This window comes from Megascapheus bottae, chromosome 10 (genome assembly GCF_031878675.1).
Source record: "Megascapheus bottae isolate mThoBot1 chromosome 10, mThoBot2.hap1, whole genome shotgun sequence".
Taxonomy (NCBI): Eukaryota; Metazoa; Chordata; class Mammalia; order Rodentia; family Geomyidae; genus Megascapheus; species Megascapheus bottae.
In genome coordinates this window covers 55,233,620-55,259,610 of record NC_143518.1, presented here as the reverse complement: position 1 = coordinate 55,259,610, position 25,991 = coordinate 55,233,620, and the positions used below count along the sequence as shown (strand labels likewise).

Below are 25,991 nucleotides of genomic sequence, written 5' to 3'. Positions count from 1 at the left end.
TATGCATTGTTCGCTGGCTTCTGGCTCCCAGGTGCTAGGTGCTAGGTTCCAGGCTGCCAGCTGAGAAGCCTACACTTGCCAGCCCATGAAGGAAAAAGGAAGAGGCGTTTGTACCCGGGTTCCCAGAGTGGGAGAAAGGGGTGGGCACCCGGACAGGGAGCCCTGGGGATTGGCAGCAGCTGGGGGCAGGGCGGGAGGGACGGGGGAGGAGTCAGCTTGTACACGTGAAAAACTCTGGTGGGGGCCGGGCTTTTGCCCTCCCCCTTCTCCCCTTCTCTCCCCCCCCCTTCCCCTCCCCTCCCCTCCCCTCGGTCCTCCTCCTTTTCCAGCTCAGGTTGCAGCTTCTCTGGGGATCCGCGCACCTTTCCAGGGGCAGAAAAGCGGCGGGGCCGGGACCCCAGCGCTCAGGGCGCGGGGAGCGGGGCGCAGGGCGCAGGGTGCGGAGCCCAGCCCCGGGCAGCCGGGCCGCAGCGGGCGGGAAAGGGGCCGCCGAGACCGGGCCCCGCGCGCGCTCTGAGCCCCGGGGCAGCGCGCGGAGGAACAGGAGGTCGCCGGAGGGGCACCGCGACGCTGGGCGAGCGGAGCAAAGGTAAGCCAGGCGGCCCTTAAAGGCGCCGGGCTGCCTCTGCCCGGGCGCACGGCTGGAGGGAATGCAGTGGGGGTCGGAGATCTCGAGTGGCGTGTGGTGTGTTGTGGTGGGGGGGGGTGGCTGGAAGGGCCACGGCCGAGTTCCAGGTGCTTAGGAGTCTGGCAGACCCTGCGCCCCGGGCCTCCCTTGTGTCTGGGACTCCCTCTGTCCCCAGGCTCGGGTCAGAACCTACAAGGCAAAGTTTCCACGCAGTCAGGACCCAGGGGTCCCCGGTGACTCGAAGACGCAACAGTGTGGGATCAGGTCGCCCCCTGAAAGGCTTTCTGGTCCCTGGAGAACTTTCTGGATGGGTAGGATGGGGGCAGGGGAGGAGGCGAGAGCCCCGGGGAGAACGTGGAAGGACAGGATAGAACGTGAAAGAACCGAGGGTCGCTGCGTGGGGTTGCAGTTAGGAGGGTCCCCCGGGAATGTGCTGGGCACGCGCTCTCTGGCTTGTGCGCGCCTCTCCCTCTCTCCCTCCCCCCCACCTCCCGTGGGAATCCCCGGGGAAGGGCGACCCCACCCCCATCAGCAGTGGATAAAGGGTTAATGCAGCCGTGGGAAAGGTGGGTTAGCCGCCAACTGGTCTGAGAGATGGGTCGGGGATTTCTCTGTGTTGGGGGAGAGAATTCGGAATCTGGACCAGGAATGGGGAATGGGCCAGACGTACCCATCCCAGCCTCTTGGGGAGCAAGTTCCCTGTCTGCAGGCCTCTTGGCTGATTTTCTTTCCTAAGGGGTCAGTGGCACCCCCTATGCTCGCGGGGGCCGAGAAACATAGCTGTGAGAAGTACATGGGCAACCAAATCCCCAAAGCCTTGGGGTCCCCTGCTGCTCTCTCCTCCTGCTGGGTCACCCCACCGACCCAGCCTTCCCCAGCTGTGGCCTGAGCCCTTTGACTCTCCAACACCCAACACCCCAGGCTTCTTCCTTGTCAGCAGGCTGTAAGATTCTGCATAGCTATGTGCCATCCGCACCCAGGCATGGGCACAGAGCACATTCCAGAAATCTCCAGGCCTCTTGGAACATCTAGCTGGCTGCCACATCCCGGAGATCCCCTACCTGTAGCCTGCTTATGGGGTGGGGAGAGGTGTCTGGGAAAGCTTGATAGGGAGGGGATGGTCAGCAAAATGGAAGGCAATGTTGAGTTCCAGATTGTTTTATCCTGAAGAACACTAGAGAGGGTCATCCTGTGCAGGTGATGAAGCTGGAGAACAGACTCCACCCCTGACTGCATCCTGGGACTGGCCCTCGCCATGAGCTTCCTAGCACCGTCCCCACAGGCTGTCCAGGCTCTGCCTACTAATGTCAGAGCGGCCCTTCCTGTAGAGACTTCAGGAAATTAGATCTGATTTCCCCATGCCTTAGTGGCTGTCACTCATTGACTATCTACTGTGTGTCACAACATCTTCACAAAGCAGGCACCATGATTCCCATTTTACAGGTCAGGAAACAGAGGCATTCCCCAAGTTGCCTTCAGGTGGGATCCTGCCAAGCCCACTTGTAGCTCTCCCGAGCCCCTAACTCATCCCTGACAGGTTCCAACCCAAGCTGGAGTTCTTTGATTGTGTCTCTGTCTTGAGAGGAAGGAAGGAGAGGGCCAGGCCTTGAGTAATGAGGCTCCCCTTTGTCCTGTGCCAGGCAGAGCCTGTCACTGTGAGTGGCAGGAGAGAGGAACCAGACCTGAAGAGTTGATAGGTTCCTGGTCTTGGAACTTATGGAGAGACCTCGTCTGCTTATGGAAGAGATAGGGGCTGCCTAGCCTCTGTAAAGCAGCTCCTTCCCCACCCTAGCCTCTCCTTTTCCATTTTTTGGACTTTTGTCTCTTTGGACCCCTTCCTCTGATTTCTTCTTTCCTTTCCTAATGGAGCTGGAGACCTGAAGGAGAGGGAGGCCAGAACTAGGACCTTGCTTCGCCTGGCTCTTTGACCCTCACCTCTACCCCAAGCATTTCCTGAAATCCTCCGGCCTCTATTTCTTCATATGTCTTCCCACATGGGACCTGTAGTAGGAAGGGCTGTTAGATAGACTAAATGACGGTGCTGGTTGTGCACTGTGGGGTAGGTGGGGTGGTGATTTTCTAGTGATGCTCAAGGACTGGCTTTGGAGTTGAAATGAAGAAGGCCAAGCTCTTAGGCAGAAGCTTCATGCTCTTCCTGGCATGTGTGTATATGGGGGTGGGGAGTCCCGTACGGAAGAATCAGGGAGCTGGATGGAATCCTGCCAGAAGGGACCAGGACTCTGCGCTCAGGTCACCCTTCAGGTCCTCGTGAGTAAGGAAGACTGCAGGATGGGGCCTCCTTTCTGGGTGCCTATCTGTAGCACCTTCTTTCCCTGGAGCCAGCAGGATCTTTTCCTGGTACTTAATAATTTGCAGTTCTTGTTCTGCTCTGTTGTCCATGAGGGAGTGGCTGGCCCGAGTCCAGACCCACCTGGTAGCTTCACCCCTTTGGGAGTAAGTCCTGTTTCTTTTCTCTGGTTCTGTGTCCCTCCCTGACCCCTCTTTTTTCTACCCTGGACCCTTCGCCCTTGCTCTTCAGGCATTTGCTGCTGAGCAGACACTTTTGTAGCTCAAAGAGTGGGGACAGACCAAGGTTAGCCAGTCCTGGCCCCCGTAGCACGTGTACACACACACACACACACACACACACACACACACACACACATCAGACTCTGATGGTCAGGAGCTCAGGTTCACCAGGACAGGTAATCAGTAGGGCCTAACTCATGGCGCCACAGCAGATTGAGAAGCAAGGAAGCTGTGGGCACATCTCATACAGCACTGAAGCCTATAGGTGCCCACAATTCTGCTTGTGGAGGGAAGAGACCCAGGGAGGCAAAAGTATGAATGCCCCCTGACAGTCCGAATGACCCCTATGTTCTGGGAGAGTTATTTAGTATCTATTGTGAGGCTTGAGCTCTGGGCCTGGGTCCCAGAGCTTTTTTGCTCTACTGCTTTGTGCCACAGTGCCACTTCTGGTTTTCTAATGGTTAACTGGAGATAAGAGTCTCAGGGCCTTTGTTGCCCAGGCTGGCTTTGAACCTCAATCCTCAGATCTCAGCTTCCTGAGTAGCTAGGATTACCGATCTGAGCTATGAGTGCCCAGATAGTCTGGGAGACTTTAACCTAAACTTTTGAAGGAACAGTGGTAAAACTCACTTTCTTGTTGAGGCTCAATAGTGGGCCTACCCTGGCCCGATCAAAGCCCATTAATGAATGAAGTCTTCCCTGAAAATGGCTGGAGACAAGACAGCCCATTAGTGTCTGGCTGATACATTCATTATTTACCTGTATTTACCTGCTGTATTTACGTCTGCTTTCCACATTGGGCGGAGGCAAGTTAAGGAGTTACTTTAAATTCTACCTCTGTCACTCAATAACGGGTTGCCTTAAGGTCAAGTAATCCCTCACCCAAGTTTTAGCCTCTTCAGCTTTAAATCGGGAGGTAAGAGTGTTGCTTCATGTGGTTGGGGGGCATTCCGATGATCTCATGTCCTCATAATTCTTGGCTTTACCTGATGGAATTATGGGGAGCTGGTGGCATATGGGCTAGTGGGCCACCTTTGGCCTCTACGTGACATCTTTTCTAAAGAGAGGATCCTGGTAGACACCAGAGTTCAGGCCACACATTAGAAAAGGAATTCTCTTCTCTAAAATGATTCTTCCAGCCAGGCTATCACTTGAGCCTCAGCACCACTTCCAGCTTTTTCTGTATATGTGCTACCAAGGAATCAAACCCAGGGCTTTGTGCATGCAAGGTGAACCCTCTATCACTAGGCCACACTCCTGGCCCACATTTTTGGCTTTTTTGTTGGTTAAATGGAAAAGTCTGGAAAACTTTCCTGCCCAGGTTGGGTTTGAACTCAAATAATCCTCAAATCTTAGCCTCCTGAGTAGCTAAGACTATAGGAGTGGGCCACTGGCACTGGGCTTACAACCAGGGGCTTTCTAAATCCATCCAGGCTGGTTTGTAGCCCACTTTGCCAGTGTGCTGTGCCATGAGGCCTCAGGAGAAACTTGCCTCCGTTCCTCTAAACTTCATAGCCCAGGGGCTGGGTTTCTGATCCTTGCCATGGCTCTGATGGGTGTCCTCTCAGATCAGAGGAGAAAAATATTCTAAGTGTTGGGGAGAAAAAAAAAATCAAAAGCAGAAAACAAAACTTTGAAGCACTGAAAAGGGACATAAAATTCATATTTTAGCATCCTCAAGTTGAGATTTACAGAATAAGCTACACACACGTGTGTGTGTGTGTGTGTGTGTGTGCGCGCGCGCACACGCACATGTGATCTAGTACTAATGGTCAGAGCACAGTTCCTTAGCTTTTTTACTCAAGGCTGGTACTCTACTGCTTGAGCCATAATTCTACTTTGGGTTTTTCTTGATGACTGATTGGTGATATAAGGCTCATGGACTTTCTTGATTGGGCTGGCTTTGAACCATGATCCTCAGATCTCAGCTTCCTGAGGTGTGAGATTCCCACACCCAGCTGTTGCTCTCATTCTTTCCCAAAGAGAGCAGGGCAGAGTTACCGGGGGTACTGGTTCTGCAAAGCCTACAATATCTACAGAAAAAGCTTACTGACCCCTTCTCAAGATAAGCCTAGTTCTCCATGGGCTCTGCATTCAATCTCTCTGGCATCTCAAGCTAAAAATACTTTCTTTTTATTTAAAAAGAAGCTTTGCCCTTTTCCTACTAGGTAAGCAATAAATGTCCATCATGGAAATGTTAGAAGAAGATACAGATAAGCAAAAAAGGAAACATTCAAATGATCCAGAATCCTACCCCCAGAGATAGCTGCTGTTGGCATTTGCCCTAATGTCACCTCATTTACATTCAGGTTATATGCAGCAGTGGCATCTTAGTATGTATGTGACATGTGTGCATATCTGTGGCCCATACAGCTTCCTCCTCTTCACTTGAAAGCGCCTCTCCAAGTAGGCCTGTGGGTCCATTCAGGCAGGCAGGCAGGCAGGCAGGCGGGCAGACAGGCAATTGGCCTCCCATCTGAGGTTCAGTCTGAGGTTCCAGGGGCTTGAGGGGCTGGAGCGTAATCTGGGAGTCATGAGCACGGGGTAGAGGGGGGGAGTTCCATCACGGGAGAGGATGAGGTCACCCAGGAAATGTGCGGAGAGGGGAAGAGCAAGGGCCAAAGAGGGAACTCTGAGTGCACCACCAACCAGGGACAGGTAGAGGAAGTGAGACCACAGGAACTAGGGAAGGAGAAGGAAGTAGAGGGGACCCAGGAAGTTGGGCTGTCATGGAGGCCATGTGTGGAGCCTAGGACAGGACCTGAGCGCATGCTTGTGAACTCGGCGAGTGACTGCAGGAGACCCTTGACCATCCTGAGCCCTGGGTGGTGAGTGGCATTGACAAGGGACAGTGAGTGACTATGGGCTGGACAAAGGAAGCAGGTAGCCCAAGTCTAAGTGACAGTCTTGGCCCAGCCTGGGAGGAGACCACAGAGAACATGAGAAGAAGAGGGGTCCTAGAGGAGTTGAGGGGCGACATTTAGACGATCTACTCAGATGGGATGGGGAGCAGGCTGGCCAGGGACTCAGGAAGTGGATGGAGTAGTTTGGGCCCCCCAGGCTGGCAGGAGCTGAGTATAAATAGGACGATGGTTAAGAGATGCCGGGAAGTCCTCCCCTCCCCCTTACCGACCATGAGACCCAGGTCCCCAGGGATGTCAGGGTTTCACGGCCCCTGCAGTTCTGTTGCTAAAGTTGGGTATAGTCAGAAAAAACAACAACAAACCAGAGCTGTGAATAAAGATTTGTGACAGGCCACCAGGAAAGCAGTGCCTCTGGTGTTGAGATAAGGGCAGCTAAAGGGTGAACTTGAAGCCCCCACTTTTCTCTAGTTTATCCCTATCAGACTCAGGTGCTGTCATGGAGACTTAAGGCCAAGGAGATTCTAGACTTTGATATTTCAAAACATACCAATAGTGTTATGGTTTTAATTGCTTAATAATTATACCGATTTCCAGGGTGCAGGGTGAAGTTTCGATTCCTGTGTATGTACATGGTGTAATGATCTAGCCAGGGTGATGAAGCATCTGTCTTCTCAAACTTATCATTTCTTTGTGGTGAGAACACTCAAAATCCTCTCTCACAGCAGTTCTGAAATAGACATCACCGTCACTGATCTCCCTTCTGTGCAACAGAATCCCACCTGAGAACAACCTAACCTAACAACCTTTTTTTTTTTTTTTTTGTGGTATTGGTCCTGGGGTCTTGATCTCAGGTTTGGGCACTGTCCTCGGCTTTTGCTCAGGGCTGGTACTCTACCACTTGAGCCACAGCTCAACTTCTTCTAGCTTGTTTGGTAGTTTAGTGAAGACTCTCAAGGACTTTCTTGCCCAGGCTGGCTTTGAACCTCAATCCTCAGATCTCAGCCTCTTGAGCAACTAGGATTAGAGGTATGAACAACTGGTGCTGGCACAGAACAGCTTTTTTTTTTTTTTTTATGTGAGTGAGTTTATGCTATATCTATCTATCTCTGACTTGTTTATTAGGTTTGTCCAAATGGCAGAACTTCTTCTTTTTTTTTTTTAATGACCAAATAGTATTCCATTATGTATGTATACCACATTTAAAAAGTCTACCCATCAGTTGATGGACACCTAGGTTGTCTCACATTTTGATTACTATAAATAATGCTTCAGTAAACATGGGAAGAGAAGCTATGTCTTTGGCGTATGGATTATATTTCCTTTGGGTTTATACTTAGCAGTGGGATTTCTGTTTTTCTTTTGTTTTGCCCTTCCTGGGGCTTAAACCCATGGCCTTGCACTCATAATCAACTTTTTCATTCAAAGCTGACACCAGTTGAACTATGCCATCAGTTCCAGCTTTTCTCCTAGTTCATTGGTGGTAGGAGTCTCATGGGTTTGTCTGCCTGGGATTCACTTGGAACATGATCCTCAGCTCTTAGCCTCCTGAGTAGCTAGGATTATAAGTGTGAGACACTAGAATGAGGCTACAGCGTTGTGGGTTCTCTGGATCACAGACTTTGAGTGAGGTGGAAGGAGGCCTTTCCTTGAGGGTCTTTGAAGAGAGCCACCCAAGGGTGCAGGCTGGGAGAGCAGGCAGGCTCTGTCCAGGTTTCCCCTACCCTGCCCCTCAGCTTCCCCTCTGGGGAAGTGACGTTTGAGTTTTGGGGGAGTGGTTTTACCAAGGGGAAAACTGAGGAAGGGCATTCCAGGCCAAGTGGACCCCATGTTCTACAGAGCTGACTGAGGGCACCTTGTATGGTCTTATCACTTGGAAATCCAGATGGCAGGCTGACCTTAGCTGGTGCCCAAAGAGATCAAAAAGAAAATAGCAGAATATGCTATATGTGCCTCTGTTCCTTGAACGTCAGAAAGTCAGAGGGCAGCAGGGTTGGCATTAGGAGGAACTGGTATAAATACAGATAGCATAAGGCAGGAGCCATTTGTAGGGGTCAAGGTCAGGGACTGAGTCTCCTCAGCACTGCCCCCAGAGCCTCAGGAAATCTACCTAGGCCCTATCAGCCCTCTCCCCATGAGCCCCAGAGGCCCCAGCATGGTGCGTATTGGGTTGAAATCTCTCATACAGGTTTCTCGCTCCTTATCCACGCCTTGCTCTGTTGTGGACCTCCAGCCTCAAAGCATGCACTCACCTCTGTTGAGCTGCTGCTGGTTAGAGTCATTCTGTTTGCCTCAGCCACCTGTCCTGCTGCCATATGGGCCACCATGGCCAGGAAAGGAGGGCTAGGAGCCAGCTGAGGCCCTGAGCCATTGCTGGTGACTTGGCCAGCATTCTATGGGCCAGGCCTTAAGTCATGCTCTAGAGTATGACAGTGAGTCACGCCCCTGCCTGCATCCAGGCAGCATCGAGTGCAGCACAGGTGCCCTCCTTAGGAATGTGATGGTGCCCTCCCGCCTGGCAGAGCCAGCAAAGGTCCAGACTAGAAGAAGAAGGAGGGACACTGTGGGCTTCACCCTAAGGACTTTGTGAACCTGTCTTGGGCACCAATCCTTAGGTCTCAGTTCCCTCTGAGACCCAAGAAGGAATAGCAATACCAGGCGACCACAAGTCCAGTGCTAGTGGGCTGATCAGTGGTGGGACAGCCTAAGTTGGTCCAGGGAGAGAGCAGGGCCTATGCCTACACAGGTCCAATCAAACCCAGCAACTAAGACTACAGCCAGTCTATCCTAGAAGAGACAAAGGTCCCTGCCTGGCATAAATGTGGAAGGACGTGCACCAGGGTTTTTCACCCACCAAAATGTATCCCAGAGCTTCGGGTGATGATGAATAGTCTCCATCCTTGTGGGTGCAATGTTTGTGCATCTTCATGTGCGTGATACAGTGGTCTCATTCCTTCCACAGACTTCCCCCTACTGGGGTCTGGTATAGGCTCTGGGGGAGCTCATGATGGAGGCCCTGTTTTTGCCCCGATGTGGTCAGAGGCTGGTGCTGAGGGTATCCAGGCTGCTGAGGAAGCCCAAAAGGAGGCAAACTTGACTTTGAGAAGGGAGGTGGGGCCACACATGGGTTTTTTTAGAGGTAGTGACAACCCAAGTTAGCTTAGGAGTGGTTTTACCAAGGGAAAAAGTGAGGAAGGACAGCCCTGGCCAAACCTGTGGCTGGTGGCAAAGCCCATGGGTGTGAGTGGGGGTTTTTCTGGCAGCACCACTTAAGTTCCTTTCGAATGGAGGGGCGAGAGCTGACACTCAGGAAGACAGGAATGCAAACACAAGAGGCCTCACCAGGACCCTGGAGCCTGGGATTTTCCTAAGAGCGCTATTAGCTTGAAAAGGTTTTACATCAGGGAGAAACTTCATCAGAAAGCAAGTTGAGAAAATAAAGTCTAGCTGCCTATAGTGACTACAGGGGAGGTTAGGCATTATCCTGTTAGCAGACAAAGAAACTGAGTCGGGGACTGTCTCCCTAGGTCACAGTGCTAGCTAGTGGGTGGGGGGGGGTTGTCCCCCTGACATCAGATGAAAAGGAGTTTTGGGAAACAATGCTGGACAGCCTGTGGCTCTCATGTAGTATCCTTCTGGATAGAGTGAGCTACTCTCCACACTCTACCACCAAACTCTGCCTCTAGCACAAAAAAATCAAAGACCCTCTAGGGCCCACCATTTTTTTTGGGGGGGGGCAACCCTGAGCCTAGACATTTCACCTCCTGACCTGGCTTCCTCTGGGTCAGTGGAGCAAGCACATTTCTGGAAGGCCTGTGCCAGCTTCCTGATTCCAAACAAGCTGTGGGAATGTTCTTGGAGCTCTGACACTATCCAGAGTCTTGGCCAAATGAATGTGGGCCTGTTTGCCATCCCTGGTTCTGGCCACCTAGAAGGCCCCCGGACTGCAGCCTCTCCTGGCTGGGGGAGGAGAAGGTCAGTGTAGGCTGCAGGAGTGGCCAGCAGCCCTGAGGTCTGTCTAGCTGGGCACAGTAGGGATGGTGGAGGGGAAGGAGATGGTATCTGCTGGCTCTGTACAGCCAGGCTCTCCCTGAAGGAGGAGGAAGTGTCTCTGAGGCCCAACTCTTGACGTCTGCAAACTTGGTCAGCCATGGCCTCTGGTTCTTAGAAATTCCCCTGAGGTACCCATGGCTGAATGGCCAAGTTAGGAGCAGGAAATGAGGGGCAAAAGGTGTTCTGCAGATTCCAGCTGCTGGTCAGCCTTTGAGATAGGGGGTCAGACCCCCTCTGAGAAGCTGCCACTTGTGTCCTTTGCCCATTTGCCCTTGGGCTCATAGAAACCACAATGAAACAGAGCAGAAGCGAGGTGCTGGCTGGTGGCTCACGCCTGTAATCCTGGCTACTTAGGAGACTGAGATCTGAGGATCATGGTTCAAAGCCAGCCCGGGTGGCAAAGTCTGTGAGACTCTAATTAGCCATTGAAAGCTGGAAGTGGATCTGTGGCTTAAGTGATAGAGCCTTAGTCCTGAGCCTGGACTCCCTGCCCTGCACTGGCCCTGCCCTTGTGAGGGAGCAGAGGACATACCTCCCAGCCCCTTCTCCCTCTCAGCCCTGTACTTGTGGCCTGTTGGTAGTCCACCCTCCTCCCTGCTGGCTGCCATCTCCCTCTCCCATCCTAGCTGTTTACGTCTGGGCACTGATTCCATTCTGAAGTTTCTCCTCGAAGACATAATTGTCCCATAATTGTCCATCCAAACCCAAGTCATGCTCCTTTCACCAAAGCCTCAACTCCCAGAGCTCCTGTCTTCCCCCAGGCACCACAACTTCTTCTGGTTCCTCAGCCAATCCTCACAGGCTCACCCCCATAAGCAATCTATCCACCTGCAAATACACCCCCAATCTAGCCCCTCCCTCCCTCCTTCACCTTCACCTTCCCCGCCATGGCTCACCTGGATCTCGGCGGGACGCTCCTGCTGGACTCCCTGCTTCTCCCCCTATCTATTCTTCACTCAGAAGCCAGACTTCTTTTTTTAAGATTCCTCTCTGTGAAAATCTTGCCGCTCATCTCTCTGCTCAAATCCTCCTGTACCGTGGGAAGCCCAACACAGCTGTTCCCCTCTGACCTCCTCTCCAGGCATGCTGCTATTAGAAAACATAGCAGACTCACTTCTGCCTCGGGACCTTTGCACCTGCTTTCTTTCTTCTTGCTGACCTGCTTCCTCGTGAAGCTCCATGACCTATACCTACTCTGAATTCTTTTTCTTGGTTTTGTATTTTATTTTTTTGAACTTGGACACATTCATAATACAATAGGAGCTTCATACCTGCACCCAGTAGGCTTTGAACAAGTTACTCTCCCCTTTATAGTGCATAGTCAGATAGGTAGATCCATACATACATGGATGGATAGATAGACCTTCATTTGCTTGTCTGTTTTAAGGTCTGCAGTCCAAGTGTATCAGGACAGAGCATGTGTGAGGCCCTGAGTTCAACCTGCAGCACTACAAAAAGTAAAAGAAAAGAAGTGGCAGCACACAGGAGGGCAGAACTTAATGGCTTTCCCTCACCCTCGGGTTCTCGGGGCCATCGACCATGGCTGACGTGAGTGGCTGCCCGGAGTAAGGAGGTGGGATGATGGAATGAGGCAGAGGGAAGAGGCAGCACACCACTCAAACACTGTCACACAGCCTACCCGCAGTGGCTCCAGAATGGGGCCTGGGTTTGTCTGGCTGCGGATTGAGAATAGGAGGGAGGAGACCAGAAGGGCACACTTCCAGCCCGGGCCGTGGGGCGGGACAGGGCGGGCACTGCTTAGGAGTGCAGTGGAGCCATGTGGTCACACTCTTAGCCACAACCAGGAAATGGCGGTGAGATTCTGAGCAGGTCAGTACCCTGTGGGGGCCACCCTGTCTCTAGGCCCAGACAGGACTGGAGGCTTCTCCGTAAGTGCCTCCCCTGGGAGCTGCCTGGCAGTCCAGCTGGGTGAACTGATCACTGACCAGTGCTGGCTTTCCTCCTGGCCTGGCTCCCTTTCCTCCTCCTGTGCCACCCGCTTCTCGGCCCTTGCAGGAAGTGCCGGGTACCTCTGCGCGCTCAGGAGGAAGTGACAGGCAGGCTCTACCTGGGCAGGAGGCAGCTGATTGTGGGGGCGGGGGTGGAATCTGCCTGCCCACCTCATAGCTCCAAAGGGCCTCGATGCCACCCTGCCTGCCGCTCCCCTAAACCCCATCGCCCTCTTCCCCTGACACCAATTGCACGGGACAGCCCCAGATGGCTTCCTGGCCTCGGGACAAAGGCCACACTGTGCCTGGGTCTGGGCTGGGTCACACTGAGGCTCTGTCCCCAGTGTGTGGGGGGAGGGGGATGGGCAGACAGCACCAAGGTGACAGGCCTTTTTCCTGTTTCCCTCCCCCTACCCAGCCCCAATCTGAGGAGCTGATTCTCCGAAGGGAAAAGTGACAGAAACATGTTGTGTCTTGAGCCAAGAAACAACAGTGCATTCACTGCCCCTAGTGCCCTGTCACACCCAGGACCCTGCCCTGTTCAATGCCCTGATTGTCCCCAACAGAGAGAGGCTTCCACACTCGGCTCTGGTCACCACCCTCTCAGCTGCCTGCTTCCCTGTGACCATCCAGGAAGTTCATCCCTGTGTCTGACCTCCATCCCTCCCCACCTCGGTGACAACTTACTTCCTCCTGCTTTCTTCTCCAGTGGGCCCAGAACAGCTGGGCCCCATCACGCTGCACCACTTCAGCCCTACATTCCAGCTCAAGTTAGCCGTCCCCAGCTCCCCACTCTTCCTTGGCCTCCCTGTTGCACCCTCTGCTGCACCTCAGACCCGGCTGGTGGGCTCCTTGCTCCTTACTGAGCACTGGGGAGAGCAGGTGTGATTTGGGGGCAGTTGAAGATGGGGGCCTCACTCTCTGGAGACCTGAATGGGCTCCCCTCCCCCTGCCTGGCGGGTCAAGGTGTGAGATTTATGGCAGCTACTGTAGATTCCTGAGCCATAGCCCTGACATGCCATCCCATAAATCTCAGCCTGCAAGACAGCTTTATGGGGGACAGCATCCCAATTGTGATGGCCTTGACAGAGCCTGGGATGTTTTTGTTGTGGGCAGCACGCGTGTGCATACTTCCAGGGCAGATACAGTGGCTTCTGATCTAGTGTGGCTTCCCCCTACCCCAGCACACAGGACAGCCTGGAACCCTCAGCCCTTGCCTAGGGGTCCCACGTACTTTCCATGGCTCTAGTGCACACCATTAGAGATGCTGCTAAAGTGCATCCTCTGGCTGGGCGCTGGTGGCTCACGTCTGTAATCTTAGCTGCCCAGAAGGCTGAAATCTGAGGATTGAGGTTAGAAGCCAGCCTGGACAAGAAAGCCTGACACAGCCTTTTTCTTTTTCTTTTTGACAGTCCTATGGCTTGAACTCAGAGGCTGGGCACTGTCACTGAGCTCTTATGCTCAAGGCTGGCACCCTACAACTTGAGCCACAGAGCCACCTCTGGCTTTTTCTGTGTATGTGGTACTGAGGAATGGAACCCAGAGCTCCACACATGCTAGGCAAGCACTCTACCACTAGGCCACATTCCCATCCTTGTGAGACTGGAATTTCACAGTGGAGCTGTGGCTCAGAGTGGTGGAATACTATTTCTTGACTGAAAAGAGCTCAGGGACAGCTCCTGGGCCCTGAATTCAAGCACCATGACTAACAACGACAAAAAAAAAAAAGCATTATCTGCCGGGTGTGGTGGGTCATGGCTGCAATCCCAACCCTCAAAAGGATGAGGCAGGAAGATCCAGCGTTCAAGGCTAGCCTGGGATAGGACCAGGAGTTTGGCCTAGTGATAGAATGCTCGCCTAGCATGCACGAAGACCTGGTTTGATTCCTCAGTACCACATATATAGAAAAGCCAGAACTGGTGCTGTGGCTCAAGTGGTAGAACACTAGTCTTGAGGAAATCCCAAGGACAGTGATCAGGCCCTGAGTTCAGTCCCCAGGACTGGCAAAAAAAAAAAAAAAAAAAAAAAAAGTAACAAACAAAGGCCAGGAGTTTGGCCTAGTGGTAGAGTGCCTCCTAGCATTCATGAAGCTCTCGGTTTGAATCCTCAGTACCACATACAAAGAACAAGTCGGAAATGGTGCTATGGCTCACGGGGTAGAGTTCTAGCCTTGAGAAAGCCCAAGGACAGTGCTCAGGCCCTGAGTTCAAGTCCCAGGACTGGCACACACACACAAAATCCACACTGTTCTAGCTACAGCAAGGCCTTGGGTCAGAGCCCTAGGATAATGGAAAAAATACGTCATTTTCCCAGTCAGGCCTCAGAGCCCCAGGATGAGACTTAGGAAGATAATTTTATTTTTCGCCCTGCTTGCTGGTGATATTAATATTCAACCAACGTTATAGACAATGGTCTGTACACATCTGTACACATCCCAGCCTGCCACCACATCAAGTTCCCCATGCGAGACAGTGGCTGGACACTGTACTCCAGGGTGTAAGGCGGGGGGGTGGTGCCCACTGGGAATTTGCTGTCCAAGAGTCCAGACATCCAGCACCCAGCCATGGAAGTGGCTGGCTGCAAGAATGAGGTTAGGGATGGAGGGTCAGGATAGGCCAAGGATAGATAAAGAGCTGTGAGCCACCTTCTTATCAAGGCATATCACCAGCCCCCGAGTTCCCTAAGATTGGGGTTCATGCTTAAGCCACCTCTGCCACCCCAGTGGCCAGCACAGTGTGGCACGGAGCAGGTACTCAGTTCATCATTTTGCTGAACCGTGTGAGACTTCAGAGGCCTCCGCAGAGGGAGGCTTCACTGGCAACTCAGAGCCCTGGCCTCTTCTCTGACAGGCACCAGCCTGGGCTCAGGGGAAGCATGCAAATACCAGGATCGCGGAGCCAAGGAGGATGTGATCATTAAGCAAAGCAAACATGTTACTGACCCATAATCCCTTAAACCATAAAGATTCAGGAGGGGCCTGGTTGCCTTGGCAACTAGGTCCTGGCCAGAGGCAGGCCTGAGCATCCTCCAGGAGGGAGCTGTAGCTAGAACAAGGGAGGAGTGCAGCCGCCCCTCCCATCCCAGGGTGGCTTTGTGCAGGCTCTAGTTCCCCGCTGCCCTTTTGCAGTTGCCGGAGGCTGGGGGGGCTGGGCGGACTACGCAGGGAGCTTATGAAGCCATGGGGGGCAGCACTGCTTTGGGGTTCAGGGCCTGTGGGAAGCAGCTATGGTGTGCTTAGTTGGAAGGCTGTGAGCAGTGGACAATAAGAGTTGGGCTGAACCTTTTCTGGTCCTTTGTGGGGGGAGCAGAGCCACCCCACACCCACACTGCATTCCCAGCAGAGGACAGCCTGCCTGCTCAGGGGGCGCTGGCCTCCCCTTCTCTGGGACTGACTCTGTTCCTGGCCAACTTCTGTATTTCCCCTGAGCCCTCCCACTGCTCCACATCTCTATATTTCAGCTGGAGAGATGGGGGAGGGGGCTGGACTAGCTCTTTTTCCAGCTCCTGGGGACCCAAGGTAGAACGGGGCTTGGAACATAGGGTGTCAAAAGGCCTGGGCCCCACTGATGAGCAGCTGAGGCCACCAGTCAGCAAGGCTTCTGCCCCCAGTCCTTCCCTGTAAACTCAAAGCCGTGCTCTAGATGCATTATGCCCCCTGTCCTGCCCTGTATGAGTTGGTAGCACTGGGATCCTCTTCCCAGGGGAGGGAGGTTGATGAGTCACCAGAGGGAGAGATTAGTTAGGTTCTGTCCTCCCCTCAGGGAGCTGGGACTCTGATTATGAAGCCTACTGTGTGAGCTGGCATGGTGGCTCACACCTGCGGCCCTAGCTACTTAGAAGGGTAGAGTTTGGAGGATCCAAGTTGGAAGTCATACCAAGGACTAAGAAGCTCACCAGACTCCATGTCCACCAATAAGCAGGGCATGGTGGTGCATGACTGCCATCTCGGCCATGTTGGAAATGTACATAGGAGAATGGAGGTCCAAGCTGACCCAGGCAAACAAGTGACAGTCTATTAAAAAAGTAACTAAGTAACCACTGGGTTACAGGCTCATGCCTGTAATCCTTGCTGCTTAGAAGGCTGAACTCTTAGAAGGGGCACCATTCAAAGCTAGTCCAGGCAGGGAAATCCATGAAGAGTTTGATTAACCACCAAAAAGCCAGAAATGGTGGAGCTCCAGTGGTAGAGTGCCACCCTTGAGCAAAAAGCTAAGGGATGGCAGTGTAGGCCCTGAGTTCAAGCCCTAGTAACAACAGCAAAGAACAAAGCAAGCAAGCAAGCAAAAAGGACTATGGTTGTAGAGCACCTGAGGCCCTGAGTACCGTGGGGGTGGGGGAGACACAGACACTACAGTGTGCAGGGGAGCAGGCGTGCTGGACAGGGCAGACCCGGACTCGTGTTCCGGGTAGGCCGGCAAGCATGGCCTTGCCTTCCCTCCTCCATCCCAGGGCCTCTCTGCCGACCATGAACAAGATGAAGAACTTCAAGCGCCGCTTCTCGCTGTCGGTGCCCCGTACGGAGACCATAGAGGAGGCCGAGCTCAGCGAGCAGTTCAGCCAGCTCCACAGCCAGAGGAATGAGGGTGAGAGTCAGGCTGTCCCCCGTCCCCACCTTCCTGGCCTGCCCTCCTGCAGGGCCCTGCTGGTCACCCCACCCTGTGGCAGGGGGTGGGGGAGGAGGGAAGAAAGGCGGGCTGGGGCTGCCATTCCCTGATCGGGACAGGTGGCAGCGGGGAAGCTGATACCTGTCCCTCTCAGACCTGCAGCTCAGTCCCCTTGGCAGAGACATCTCACCTGAGCCCAATGCAGACAGCAGCCGGGAACCCGGGCGGCTGTCACCTGGCCTGCTCTACTCCCGGAGACAGAACCAGCGCCGCTTCTCCATGGAGGTGAGAATGCCCCCTCCCGGCTTCTGCATGCCTCATCTGGAGATAGATGCATAAGGAGGTTGGCTGCCCTGGAGCTAGAGGTTGTATGTTCAGATCCTAGCTCTACCACTCATTCTATGACTCTCAGCCTGTCACTCAATCTGTGTACACTGCAGTCTAGTCTATAAAGTGGTTACAGTTTGAGTGCTGGTGACTCACGCCTGTAATCCTAGCTTTCCAAGAGGCTGAGATCTGAGGATCATGATTCAAAGCCAGTCCCAGCAGGAAAAGTCTGTGAGCCTCTTATTTTCAATGAACCACCATAAAACCAGCAGTGGTGCTGTGGCTCAAAGGGGTAGAATATAATCCTTGAGCAAAAGAGCTCAGGGATAGTGCCCAGGTCCTGAGTTCAAGCCCTAGGACCAACAATAAACACATCAATAAATAAAGTGGTCCCGGTGTAGATGACTTGAGTTAATGTATGACAAGTCTTGTGATGCTGGGCCCAGGGTAGGAAAACATGCTTACAGAATTAGTATCTGTCATAGCATGATAGCAGCATGATGGCGCAGAGAGGGGAAGGTTTCTCCTAATGGTTTCTCACACAGCAACTCCTGAGCGTTCATGTGTTGCTGAGCATGGCCTGTGAGCATCTGTGAGCCCGGAGTCACAGCCTTTGGTTTGTCCCTGCTGGAATTAATCTACAGGGAAAGATGGGGGGGTAGGGTGGGCGAGGGACCCAGCCCCTTAGCTACCCCCTTGAGCTAACACTGTGTCCCCCTGCCTACCCCCCATTCTTACCCCTTAGGACATCAGCAAGAGACTCTCTCTGCCCATGGACATCCGCCTGCCCCAGGAATTCCTGCAGAAACTACAGCTGGAGAACCCTGACCTGCCCAAGCCCCTCAGCCGCATGTCCCGCCGCGCCTCCCTGGTGAGTCCGCAGAAGGCAGGTCACAAATTGTCTCTGCTGAGGCCAGTAGTGGTTCTAGAAAGATCCCTTGGCCTCTGGCACCACCTGCTGGCCTCAGTGGATGGATTTAAATAGATGGTCCTACAATATCATCCATTCCCTGATGGTCCCCCATCTAGTACTCAACTTCAAGCCCATTCTGGAGATCCTGGGCCCAGGATTTCCCTGGATTAAGACTAACAGAGTGCCTGACGTGAGCTTCCTGCTCCTAGCTGCCTCTCAGATTTTTCCAGAGCATCTGATAAAGCCCAGCCAATAGAATCAGCCTGTCTGGTGGTGGCAGGAATCTGTCAAGAGTTGGGTATAAAGTGGGTGCTGTGATGCCCACTTGTAATCCCAGCTACTTGAAAGACAGGCAGGAGGACTGTGAGTACAACCTGGAAAAACAAAATACAGGTATGGACATGTGACCTAAGTGGTAGAGTGCCAGTCTAGCAGGTGTGAAACTCTGAGTTCAAACTGTAGTACTGCCAAGAAAAAAAATACAAATAGAAGGCAGGGAACATGGCCTAGTGGTAGAGTGCTCACTTAGCAGGCACAAAAGCCCTGGGTTTGATTCCTCGGTACCACAAACAGAAAAAGCTGGAAATGGTGCTGTGGCTCAAGTGGTAGAGCACTAGCCTTGAACAAAAAAATGTCCAAGGATAGTACCCAAGCCCTGAGTGGAAGCCCCATGACTGGCCAAAAAACAAACGAAAAAAGAAAAAAGAAAAGAAAAGAAAAAGAAAAAGCAACAGCAGAACTCGGGAGAGTGAGAGAGTGATGGTGTATGTGTGTGGTATATGTGATGTGCATGCATGTGAGAATATGAAAGAAATACATTATTATAAAAAAAATCATAAAAAGGGGACAGTATACAAGAAGGGGGTATACATGATCAAAGTACATTTCTATGCATGAATTATATAACTAATATATGTGAGTAAAATATTAATTAAAAAGAAAAAGAAACAGGGCTGAGTGTGGTGGCACACAGCTGTAATCCCAGCCATGTTACAGGAATTTGGGAGAAGGATGGAAATCTGAGGCCAGCCTGGGCAAAAACAAGAGATCCTGTATTTTTTTTAATGCAGGAGCCAGGAGTTTGGCCTAGTGGTAGAGTGTTTGTCTAGCACACACAAAGACCGGGGTCAATTCTTCAGTACCACACACATAGAAAAAAAGCTGGAAGTGGCGCTGAGGCTCAAGTGGTAGAACTCTAGCCTTGAGAAAGTCCAAGGACAGTGCTCAGGCCCTGAGCTCAAGCCCAGGACTGGCAATAAATAAATAAATGCAGAAAGGGACTGGCACAAATGGTAGTGCACTTGCTTAGCATGTGCGTGGCCCTGAGTTCCATCCCTGGTACCATAAAAAAAAAAAAAAAAAAAAAAAAAGACTTGAGCTGGGTCCTCCTAAGTTTGAAGAGGGGTGCTGATGGGAGAGACTAATGGGGAGGTGGATTCCAATCTGACCCTGGCATGATGGAGAAAAATAGTCTTGCCCCCAAGAAGCTAAACGTTTGAGCAGGCTAGAGTGAGACCGGAAGCCGGATGGGCTCCTCTCCCACCCCAGGCCCTGCCACTCTGCGTTTCCCCATCCCTGATTGTCAGAGGAGAAAAACACTGACCTCCCTAGGCTGTCACAGAGGTGAGGGAGAGAGGACAAGTGGCAAGCTCTCACCCTCACCAGTATAGCTTTGCACCAGGAGAATTTCATTCCTAGAGGCTGGAGGGGGAAGGTCTGAGAGTAGAGGCGGCTGGAGCCTTCAGTCTCATGATGCTTTGTGTCTTCCCTTCAGTCTGACATTGGCTTTGGAAAACTGGAAACGTACGTGAAACTGGACAAGCTGGGGGAGGTAAGAGGCTGCTCATGGGCTTCTCTGGGAGCCAAGCAGGAAGGTTTTGACCCAGTGAGGTATCCTCAGCCCTCTATCAAGAACAGGCCTGGTGTAGCTTAGAGCTCCAAGCATGCTGAGTAGAAAGGAAGGTGCCTCTGACTGCCTGGGTACTTGCCACGGGGGCTACACAGAGAAAGGGACCTTGGAAGGAAAGGGATTTTAGTGGAGGCAGAAGGAGAAGGGTGCCCAAGCCCAAGTCCCAGCCTAAAGCAGAAGCCCAGAGAGGAAGGCATAGGACAGGAGGATTGGGATCTGAGCACATCAGGCGCTCACCACGGGCTCCTCACCCTAGGGCACCTACGCCACAGTCTTCAAGGGGCGCAGCAAGCTGACGGAGAACCTGGTGGCCCTAAAGGAGATCCGGCTGGAGCATGAGGAGGGGGCGCCCTGCACTGCCATCCGAGAGGGTACAGTGGCTGGGGGACCCCCTCCCTACATACACACACATAACCCTGGGCTTCTTGGAGGAGGAGCTCAGCAGTCTGAGCCTGGTGGGCACCCAGGGTGGAGGCCCATTGTGAACCCCAGGAAGGAAGAGAGGGTGTGATGAGGGGCTACATGGGCCCAGGGACCCAGGCAGGCCTGTCTCCCCAGTGTCTCTACTGAAGAATCTGAAGCACGCCAATATTGTGACCCTACATGACCTCATCCACACAGACCGCTCCCTCACCCTGGTGTTTGAGTACCTGGTGAGCTGGGCTGGGGCTGGTAGCCTTTCCTCATTGTGGTGGGGTGAAGTGGGGGAGGAGAGAGGCGGGGAGGGAGGGGCGGGGAGGGCTGTGGTGGGAGTAACCTGTAGAATCAGGCTGTCAGATATTCCCTGCAGGTGTGGGGTAAGGGCTCAGGTTTCAGAGCAGTTCAGCCCCCAGGGCCTGTCCAACTCTCAGAGGCCTGGGAGGGCTTTGTCTCAGCCTGTGTTTGGACCACTGGCCAGGCAGGGGCCAGGGCAGGACTGAGCCAGACTCTGTGTTCCAGGACAGCGACTTGAAGCAGTATTTGGACCATTGTGGAAACCTCATGAGCATGCACAATGTCAAGGTGAGGGTCTCCAAAGCTGGCCTCCCCCACTCTCGTCTTGCTAGTCACCTGCCTTACAGCCCAGCAGGGGCCCCCACCTCACCATCAGGGCCCTGGCTACTAAGGCTGCAGAAAGGAGGGAAGGGGCACTACTGCTATGGGCTGGGCACCTTAGACCTGGGACACACACACACCCTCTGCTAGCCAATGACATGAATCCCTCTCTGCTGCTTAGTGCCAGTTTCTGCATCTGTCCAATGGAGGGAAGTTTCTCCCAGGAAACCCAGAGGGATAGATGACCACTTCTAGAGAGATAGATGGCCATTCTAGAGGGATAGGTGGTTGCTTCTAGCATCTTTTAAAGATCTAAGCATAGTTGGGCGCTGGTGGCTCACCGGAAATCCTAGCTAGTCAGAAGGGTGACATCTGAGAATCCTGGTTTAAAGCCAGCCTGAGCAGGAAAGTCATGAGACTCTTATCTCCAGTTAACCACCAGAAAGTTTGAAGTGGTACTGTGGCTCAAAGTGGCAGAGCACCAGCCTTAAGCAAAAAAGCTCAGAGATAGCACCCAGGTCCTGAGTTCAAGCCTCATAACCAACAAGAAACAAACAACCACCATCCCCCTCCATATAGGACTCATTGGTATGCATGAAGCCCATGGCGGAGCTGTAGGACAGGCAATAGAACCAGGTGGTGGTGTGCTGTCTCCACTCCCATGCCAGCCTGGGGCAGAGGCAGAGGGTCTTCCAGATGGACCTCTTCCCGCCTTCCAGGTCTCCTCTCTCTTCCCTTCTCCCTAGATCTTCATGTTCCAGCTTCTCCGAGGCTTGGCCTACTGCCACCACCGCAAGATCCTCCACCGGGACCTGAAGCCCCAGAACCTGCTCATCAATGAGAGGGGCGAGCTGAAGCTGGCTGACTTTGGTGAGGCCAGGGGCTGGGTGAGGGCCGGCAGGTGGGTCTGACATACCTGGGGTACCCAGCCTCCCCAGAAAGTGGGCGCTGTGCACAAGGCCATAGCAGCTGGCCTCCACTTCCCCCTCCCCCCCCAGTACAGGAGGCAGAAGTTCATGACAACTTTGTCCCTAGGACTGGCCCGGGCCAAGTCAGTGCCCACGAAGACTTACTCTAACGAGGTGGTGACCTTGTGGTACAGGCCCCCGGATGTGCTGCTGGGGTCCACAGAGTACTCCACCCCCATTGATATGTGGTGAGTGAACAGGGCTACAGGGAAAGAGAGGGGTTACCCACATCCCTAGACTTTGTAAAGAACTATCTAACTTCCTTGACTAACAGATCTGAGGATCTCCATTGCACTGGCTATTCTAAAATTAGGTCTGCAAACTGGTGCCTCCTGCTTGACATCCTAGCTACTCAGAAGGCTGAGATCTGACCATGGTTTGAAGTCATGAGGCAGGAAAGTTCATGAGAGTCTTATCTCCAGTTAAACTCAAATGGCTCTAGGGATAGAATGCCAACTTTGAACAGCTCAGGGATAATGCCCAGGCCCTTAGTTCAAGCCCCAGGATCGGCAATCAGTCAATCAATTAATAAAAGTAGAATCAGGTTTGAAACCTTGGCATGGTAATTCAGGATTGCGATTTCAGCACTTGGGAGTCTGAGGCAGGAAGTTCACAATTTGGAGGCCAGCCTGAGTGACACAGAAAGATCCTGTCTCCTAACAAAAGTCTGAAATAGATCAGTTTTCCCAACTTGATGAGATCCTTCAAGACTGGTTCTGAAATGCTTCTAAGCAGCTGCGGGAAAATGGCTGCAATACGGGGAATCTTCAGTAAATATGGAGGTTGTTTCCCTAAGTTATCAGTGCTAGTGAAACTTTTAGAAAGGCGTGACAAGTAACAAGTGTATGTGATTTAGAGTAAAATGAAAACCAGCCTAAATTTAAAGTGAGCACATGGAATTCTGGCTGAACTTCGCAAGAGCCTTGCATGCCAAGGCTTCCCAGAATGGATGCACGCACCTGGGAGAGGCAGTCCAGAAGCAAGCTGGGGGTGAAGAGAGACGCCCCCAAAGAGAGACTGTCCTGGGGCTGGTCCAGCCACCTGTGAGAGGGTGGCCTGGGTTCCCTGGTGGAGCAGCCCTTGCTGATGCCACCCTGCCCCTTGCTTGCTCCCCCAGGGGCGTAGGCTGCATCCACTACGAAATGGCCACAGGGAGGCCCCTCTTCCCGGGCTCCACTGTCAAGGAGGAGCTGCACCTCATCTTCCGCCTCCTGGGTCAGTCTCCGCCTCCGCGCCCCTCCCCCGCCCCCCACCCCGCTTTCACCGCCAGGGGGCGCCAGAACTCCGCTCAGCCTGGGCGCTCAGAGGGACTGGGGCGGGGCGGCTGGGCCAGGCGGGGTCCCCTGTCCTGCGCTGCTCTTTGCTGTCCCCTCCCTGTTCGTCTCGGTTCTCACGTTCTCCCTATGTTCATGTCGTCTCTCCAGGGACCCCTACGGAAGAGACGTGGCCCGGAGTGACTGCCCTGTCCGAGTTCCGAACCTACAACTTTCCCCGCTATCTGCCCCAGCCACTGCTCAGCCACGCCCCCAGGTAACCACGCCCCCAGATTCGCGTAGCCACGCCTCCAAGGAACCCCTCTCCCTGGTGGCTCCGGGCTTTTCCTCCCTGAGGCTGCAGCGCCCCGGGCAGAACCTGTGCCAGTGTCTTCTCGTTGCAGGTTGGATACAGATGGCATTAACCTCCTGACCAGCCTCCTGCTGGTGAGCGTCCTCCAAGCCCTCCCAGAGAGGCTGCCGAAACGGTGGCCCCAAGCCCCTGTACCCCAACTTAAGTGGCTCTGGTACTCCAAAGTTTGAATGCCCCCACAAGCACCTACTCTCTGCCTCCCCAAGACCAAAGAGGATCTCTTTCCATTCTCCATCTTTTCATCTGTGCTCTTCACCTAAAGCCTAGGTCAGACCTGCTCTGTAGTTGGGTAGTCTTGAACTGGTTCTGGGTTACTGGTCTTGAACTCCAGTGTCTTCAGTAGCAGGTGAAATTAGCAACACACACCTGATAGGATGGAGGTGAGGACACCCCGAGGCTGGGGCTCAGTATGGCTCCTGTCTCGGAGCAAGTGCTCCATAAAAGGGCAGTTATTGGTATTCCCTAATATGACCGCTACTTAGGTGATAATCATACCACCTTAGCATGTATATTCCATCCCAGAAGGCAGCCCCTCCTCTGAACTCCCAGTTCTAGTTTTCTCTTATGGCTGGATCCTTGGGAACCTGAGGCCTAGATCAGATTCAGCAGAGGTCAACTGCTAATCCCCAGGGCTTCCTTCTCAGGAATGACTCAGGCCTCTCTTGTCTTGGTGATCCAACTGAATGTAGGTGTTGTACTGCCTGAAGGGCTCCGACAGGCCCCCAGCAGAGCCTGATAGCCCATCCTGTGCTTTTCAGTATGAATCCAAGAGTCGCATGTCTGCAGAGTCGGCCCTGAATCACCCCTACTTCCGGTCTCTGGGAGAGCGAGTATACCAGCTTGAAGACAGTGAGTATCTGGGCAGACAGGCCAGCCCAGAGCCAGGGAAAGGGAGTTGGGGGACAGCAGGTGTGGGTAGGGGGGAGCCAGCACGAACTACAAAGGCTGACTCTGGCACTGATAAGTTAGGTCCTTCTCCAGCCTGGGTGCTCAGCTGTGTGGGCTCAGTGGGAGAGAGGCTAGCAGGTCCAGGAACAGGCTAGCTCCCCACCTAGCCTTCCCCCTCCCTCTCTTCTCTCATCCAGCTGCTTCCATCTTCTCCTTGAAAGAGATCCAGCTTCAGAAGGACCCAGGCTTCCGTGGCTTAGCCTTTCAGCAGCCAGGTAGGCCCCTGTGCCCCCCCCCCCCCCCAATCCTGTGAAGATGACGCAAGGGGAGATGGCTGGACTGGCAGCCCCTCCCTATTCAGGATATTCTCTGAAGGAACAGAACTGGGGCCAGCAGTGCATTCCTGACCACACTGCTTCGTCCAACCCCTCCCTTCTCAGCCCCCACCTAGACAGAACACTGCGTCTGATAGCAGCCCTGGTAGACATGCGCTGTCATGTGCACATTCGCTCTGCAGACTCTGAGCTCTCAGGTCAGTCTGCATCCTGCCAGGAGTTCCCTCTGTCCCTAGCACAACTGATGGCCTTGGACATGACAAGTAATTTCCTGTGTTGTCTCATTGAATCCTTGAAATGCGCTGGGTTTGTTGTTTTGTTTTGTTTCTTGCCAGTCCTGAGGCTTGAAGTCAGGGCTTGGGCACTAGTCCTTGGACACTTTTTGTTCAAGCACTCCCAAGTGCTGAGATTGCAATCCTGAATTACCATGCCAAGGTTCCAGACCTCATGTTATTTTTATTCATTGATTGACTGATTGCCGATCCTGGGGCTTGAACTCGGGCCTGGACATTATCCCTGAACTTTTTCTGTCCAAAGTTGGCTAGTGCTCAGCTCTGAGTCTGAGTCACAATTTCATAATAGCTCCTAAGTTACAGAGATGAAATTTAAACCTGGGACTCCCCAACTTTCTAGAGCATGCTCTTGCTCACTTCGTGAGAGCCACTGGGGAACAACTGTCTCTCTCTGTCCTGGCTGCTTCTCAGCCTAGCCTCTCCTTTCGGTCCTCCCTGTTTCCCTCCTTTCTCCAGGACGAGGAAAGAGCCGGCGGCAAAGCATCTTCTGAACATGTATGCCACTGTGCTGTGACAGCTCAAGGGACCAGAGGTGACATGGAAAACAACTGTGGGTAGGACGGGGCCTATGCAGCCATCAGAGGACTGAGCAACGAGGGCTGGTGGCCAGCCTGAGGACCGGTCACTTGGCAGCTCTGCTCGTCGCAGCTGTTTCCTCTCCCCGCTTCCCATACCCCTCCCTGTGGCCTTCTGCCCGGACACCAACCCCTTCTGTCATCCATGTGCAACTGGGTATGGCCAGCTTCCCTGAGAGGAGGTGAGGGTGCAGGGAGGGCCCTCGAGTCTTCTCCCTGCCCAGAGTGCTTGGTTGCCAGCACAGAGATGTTCTGGACAGGAGAAACTAGGCACCAGGTTGAATGCCGGGCCCGGACCACGGGCTCTCCCCTGACTCCCCTGGGACCTGCCTGCCTCAGTGGCTTACTCAGTGGCTTTCACATGCTTCCCCTCTGAGAGCAAGAAGGAGTGTGACATCTTGTCTGGAGCCCTGGAATTGTGGGTATTCAGAGGTGTGCCCAAGGCCACCCTCAACCTGGTAGCCTAGAGAACCACCCCCACCCTGCTCTCAGCCCCCC

The 25,991-nt window shown here is 53.4% G+C and overlaps 1 protein-coding gene across 2 annotated transcripts; it reads left to right on the top strand.

The window, feature by feature from the left end:
• The first annotated feature begins 300 nt into the window (after nucleotides 1-300).
• On the top strand, nucleotides 301-25,709 carry Cdk18 (cyclin dependent kinase 18). 2 transcript variants are annotated; one of them, XM_090341337.1, is made up of 16 exons: nucleotides 301-589; nucleotides 16,470-16,603; nucleotides 16,779-16,909; nucleotides 17,697-17,822; nucleotides 19,639-19,695; nucleotides 20,030-20,144; nucleotides 20,332-20,426; nucleotides 20,713-20,775; nucleotides 21,555-21,678; nucleotides 21,844-21,964; nucleotides 22,894-22,991; nucleotides 23,201-23,306; nucleotides 23,434-23,476; nucleotides 24,161-24,251; nucleotides 24,488-24,565; nucleotides 25,375-25,709. In XM_090341337.1, exons 2-16 carry the CDS (start codon nucleotides 16,486-16,488, stop codon nucleotides 25,407-25,409), a joined length of 1,401 nt encoding a protein of 466 aa, XP_090197463.1. In that variant the 5' UTR covers nucleotides 301-589; nucleotides 16,470-16,485; the 3' UTR covers nucleotides 25,410-25,709. The 2 variants fall into 2 exon arrangements, with proteins under 2 accessions (XP_090197463.1, XP_090197464.1); XM_090341338.1 differs by lacking the exon at nucleotides 301-589 and adding an exon at nucleotides 12,595-12,695.
• The last annotated feature ends 282 nt before the right edge of the window (nucleotides 25,710-25,991 follow it).

Bases quoted from the DNA above. Each gene is read 5' to 3' on its own strand.
- Cdk18 (XM_090341337.1), top strand. From the start codon at position 16,486: ATGAACAAGATGAAGAACTTCAAGCGCCGCTTCTCGCTGTCGGTGCCC. The intron at 22,992-23,200 runs GTCAGTCTCCGC...TCGTCTCTCCAG, and splicing joins CCTCATCTTCCGCCTCCTGG to GGACCCCTACGGAAGAGACG. The intron at 24,252-24,487 runs GTGAGTATCTGG...TCTCTCATCCAG, and splicing joins AGTATACCAGCTTGAAGACA to CTGCTTCCATCTTCTCCTTG.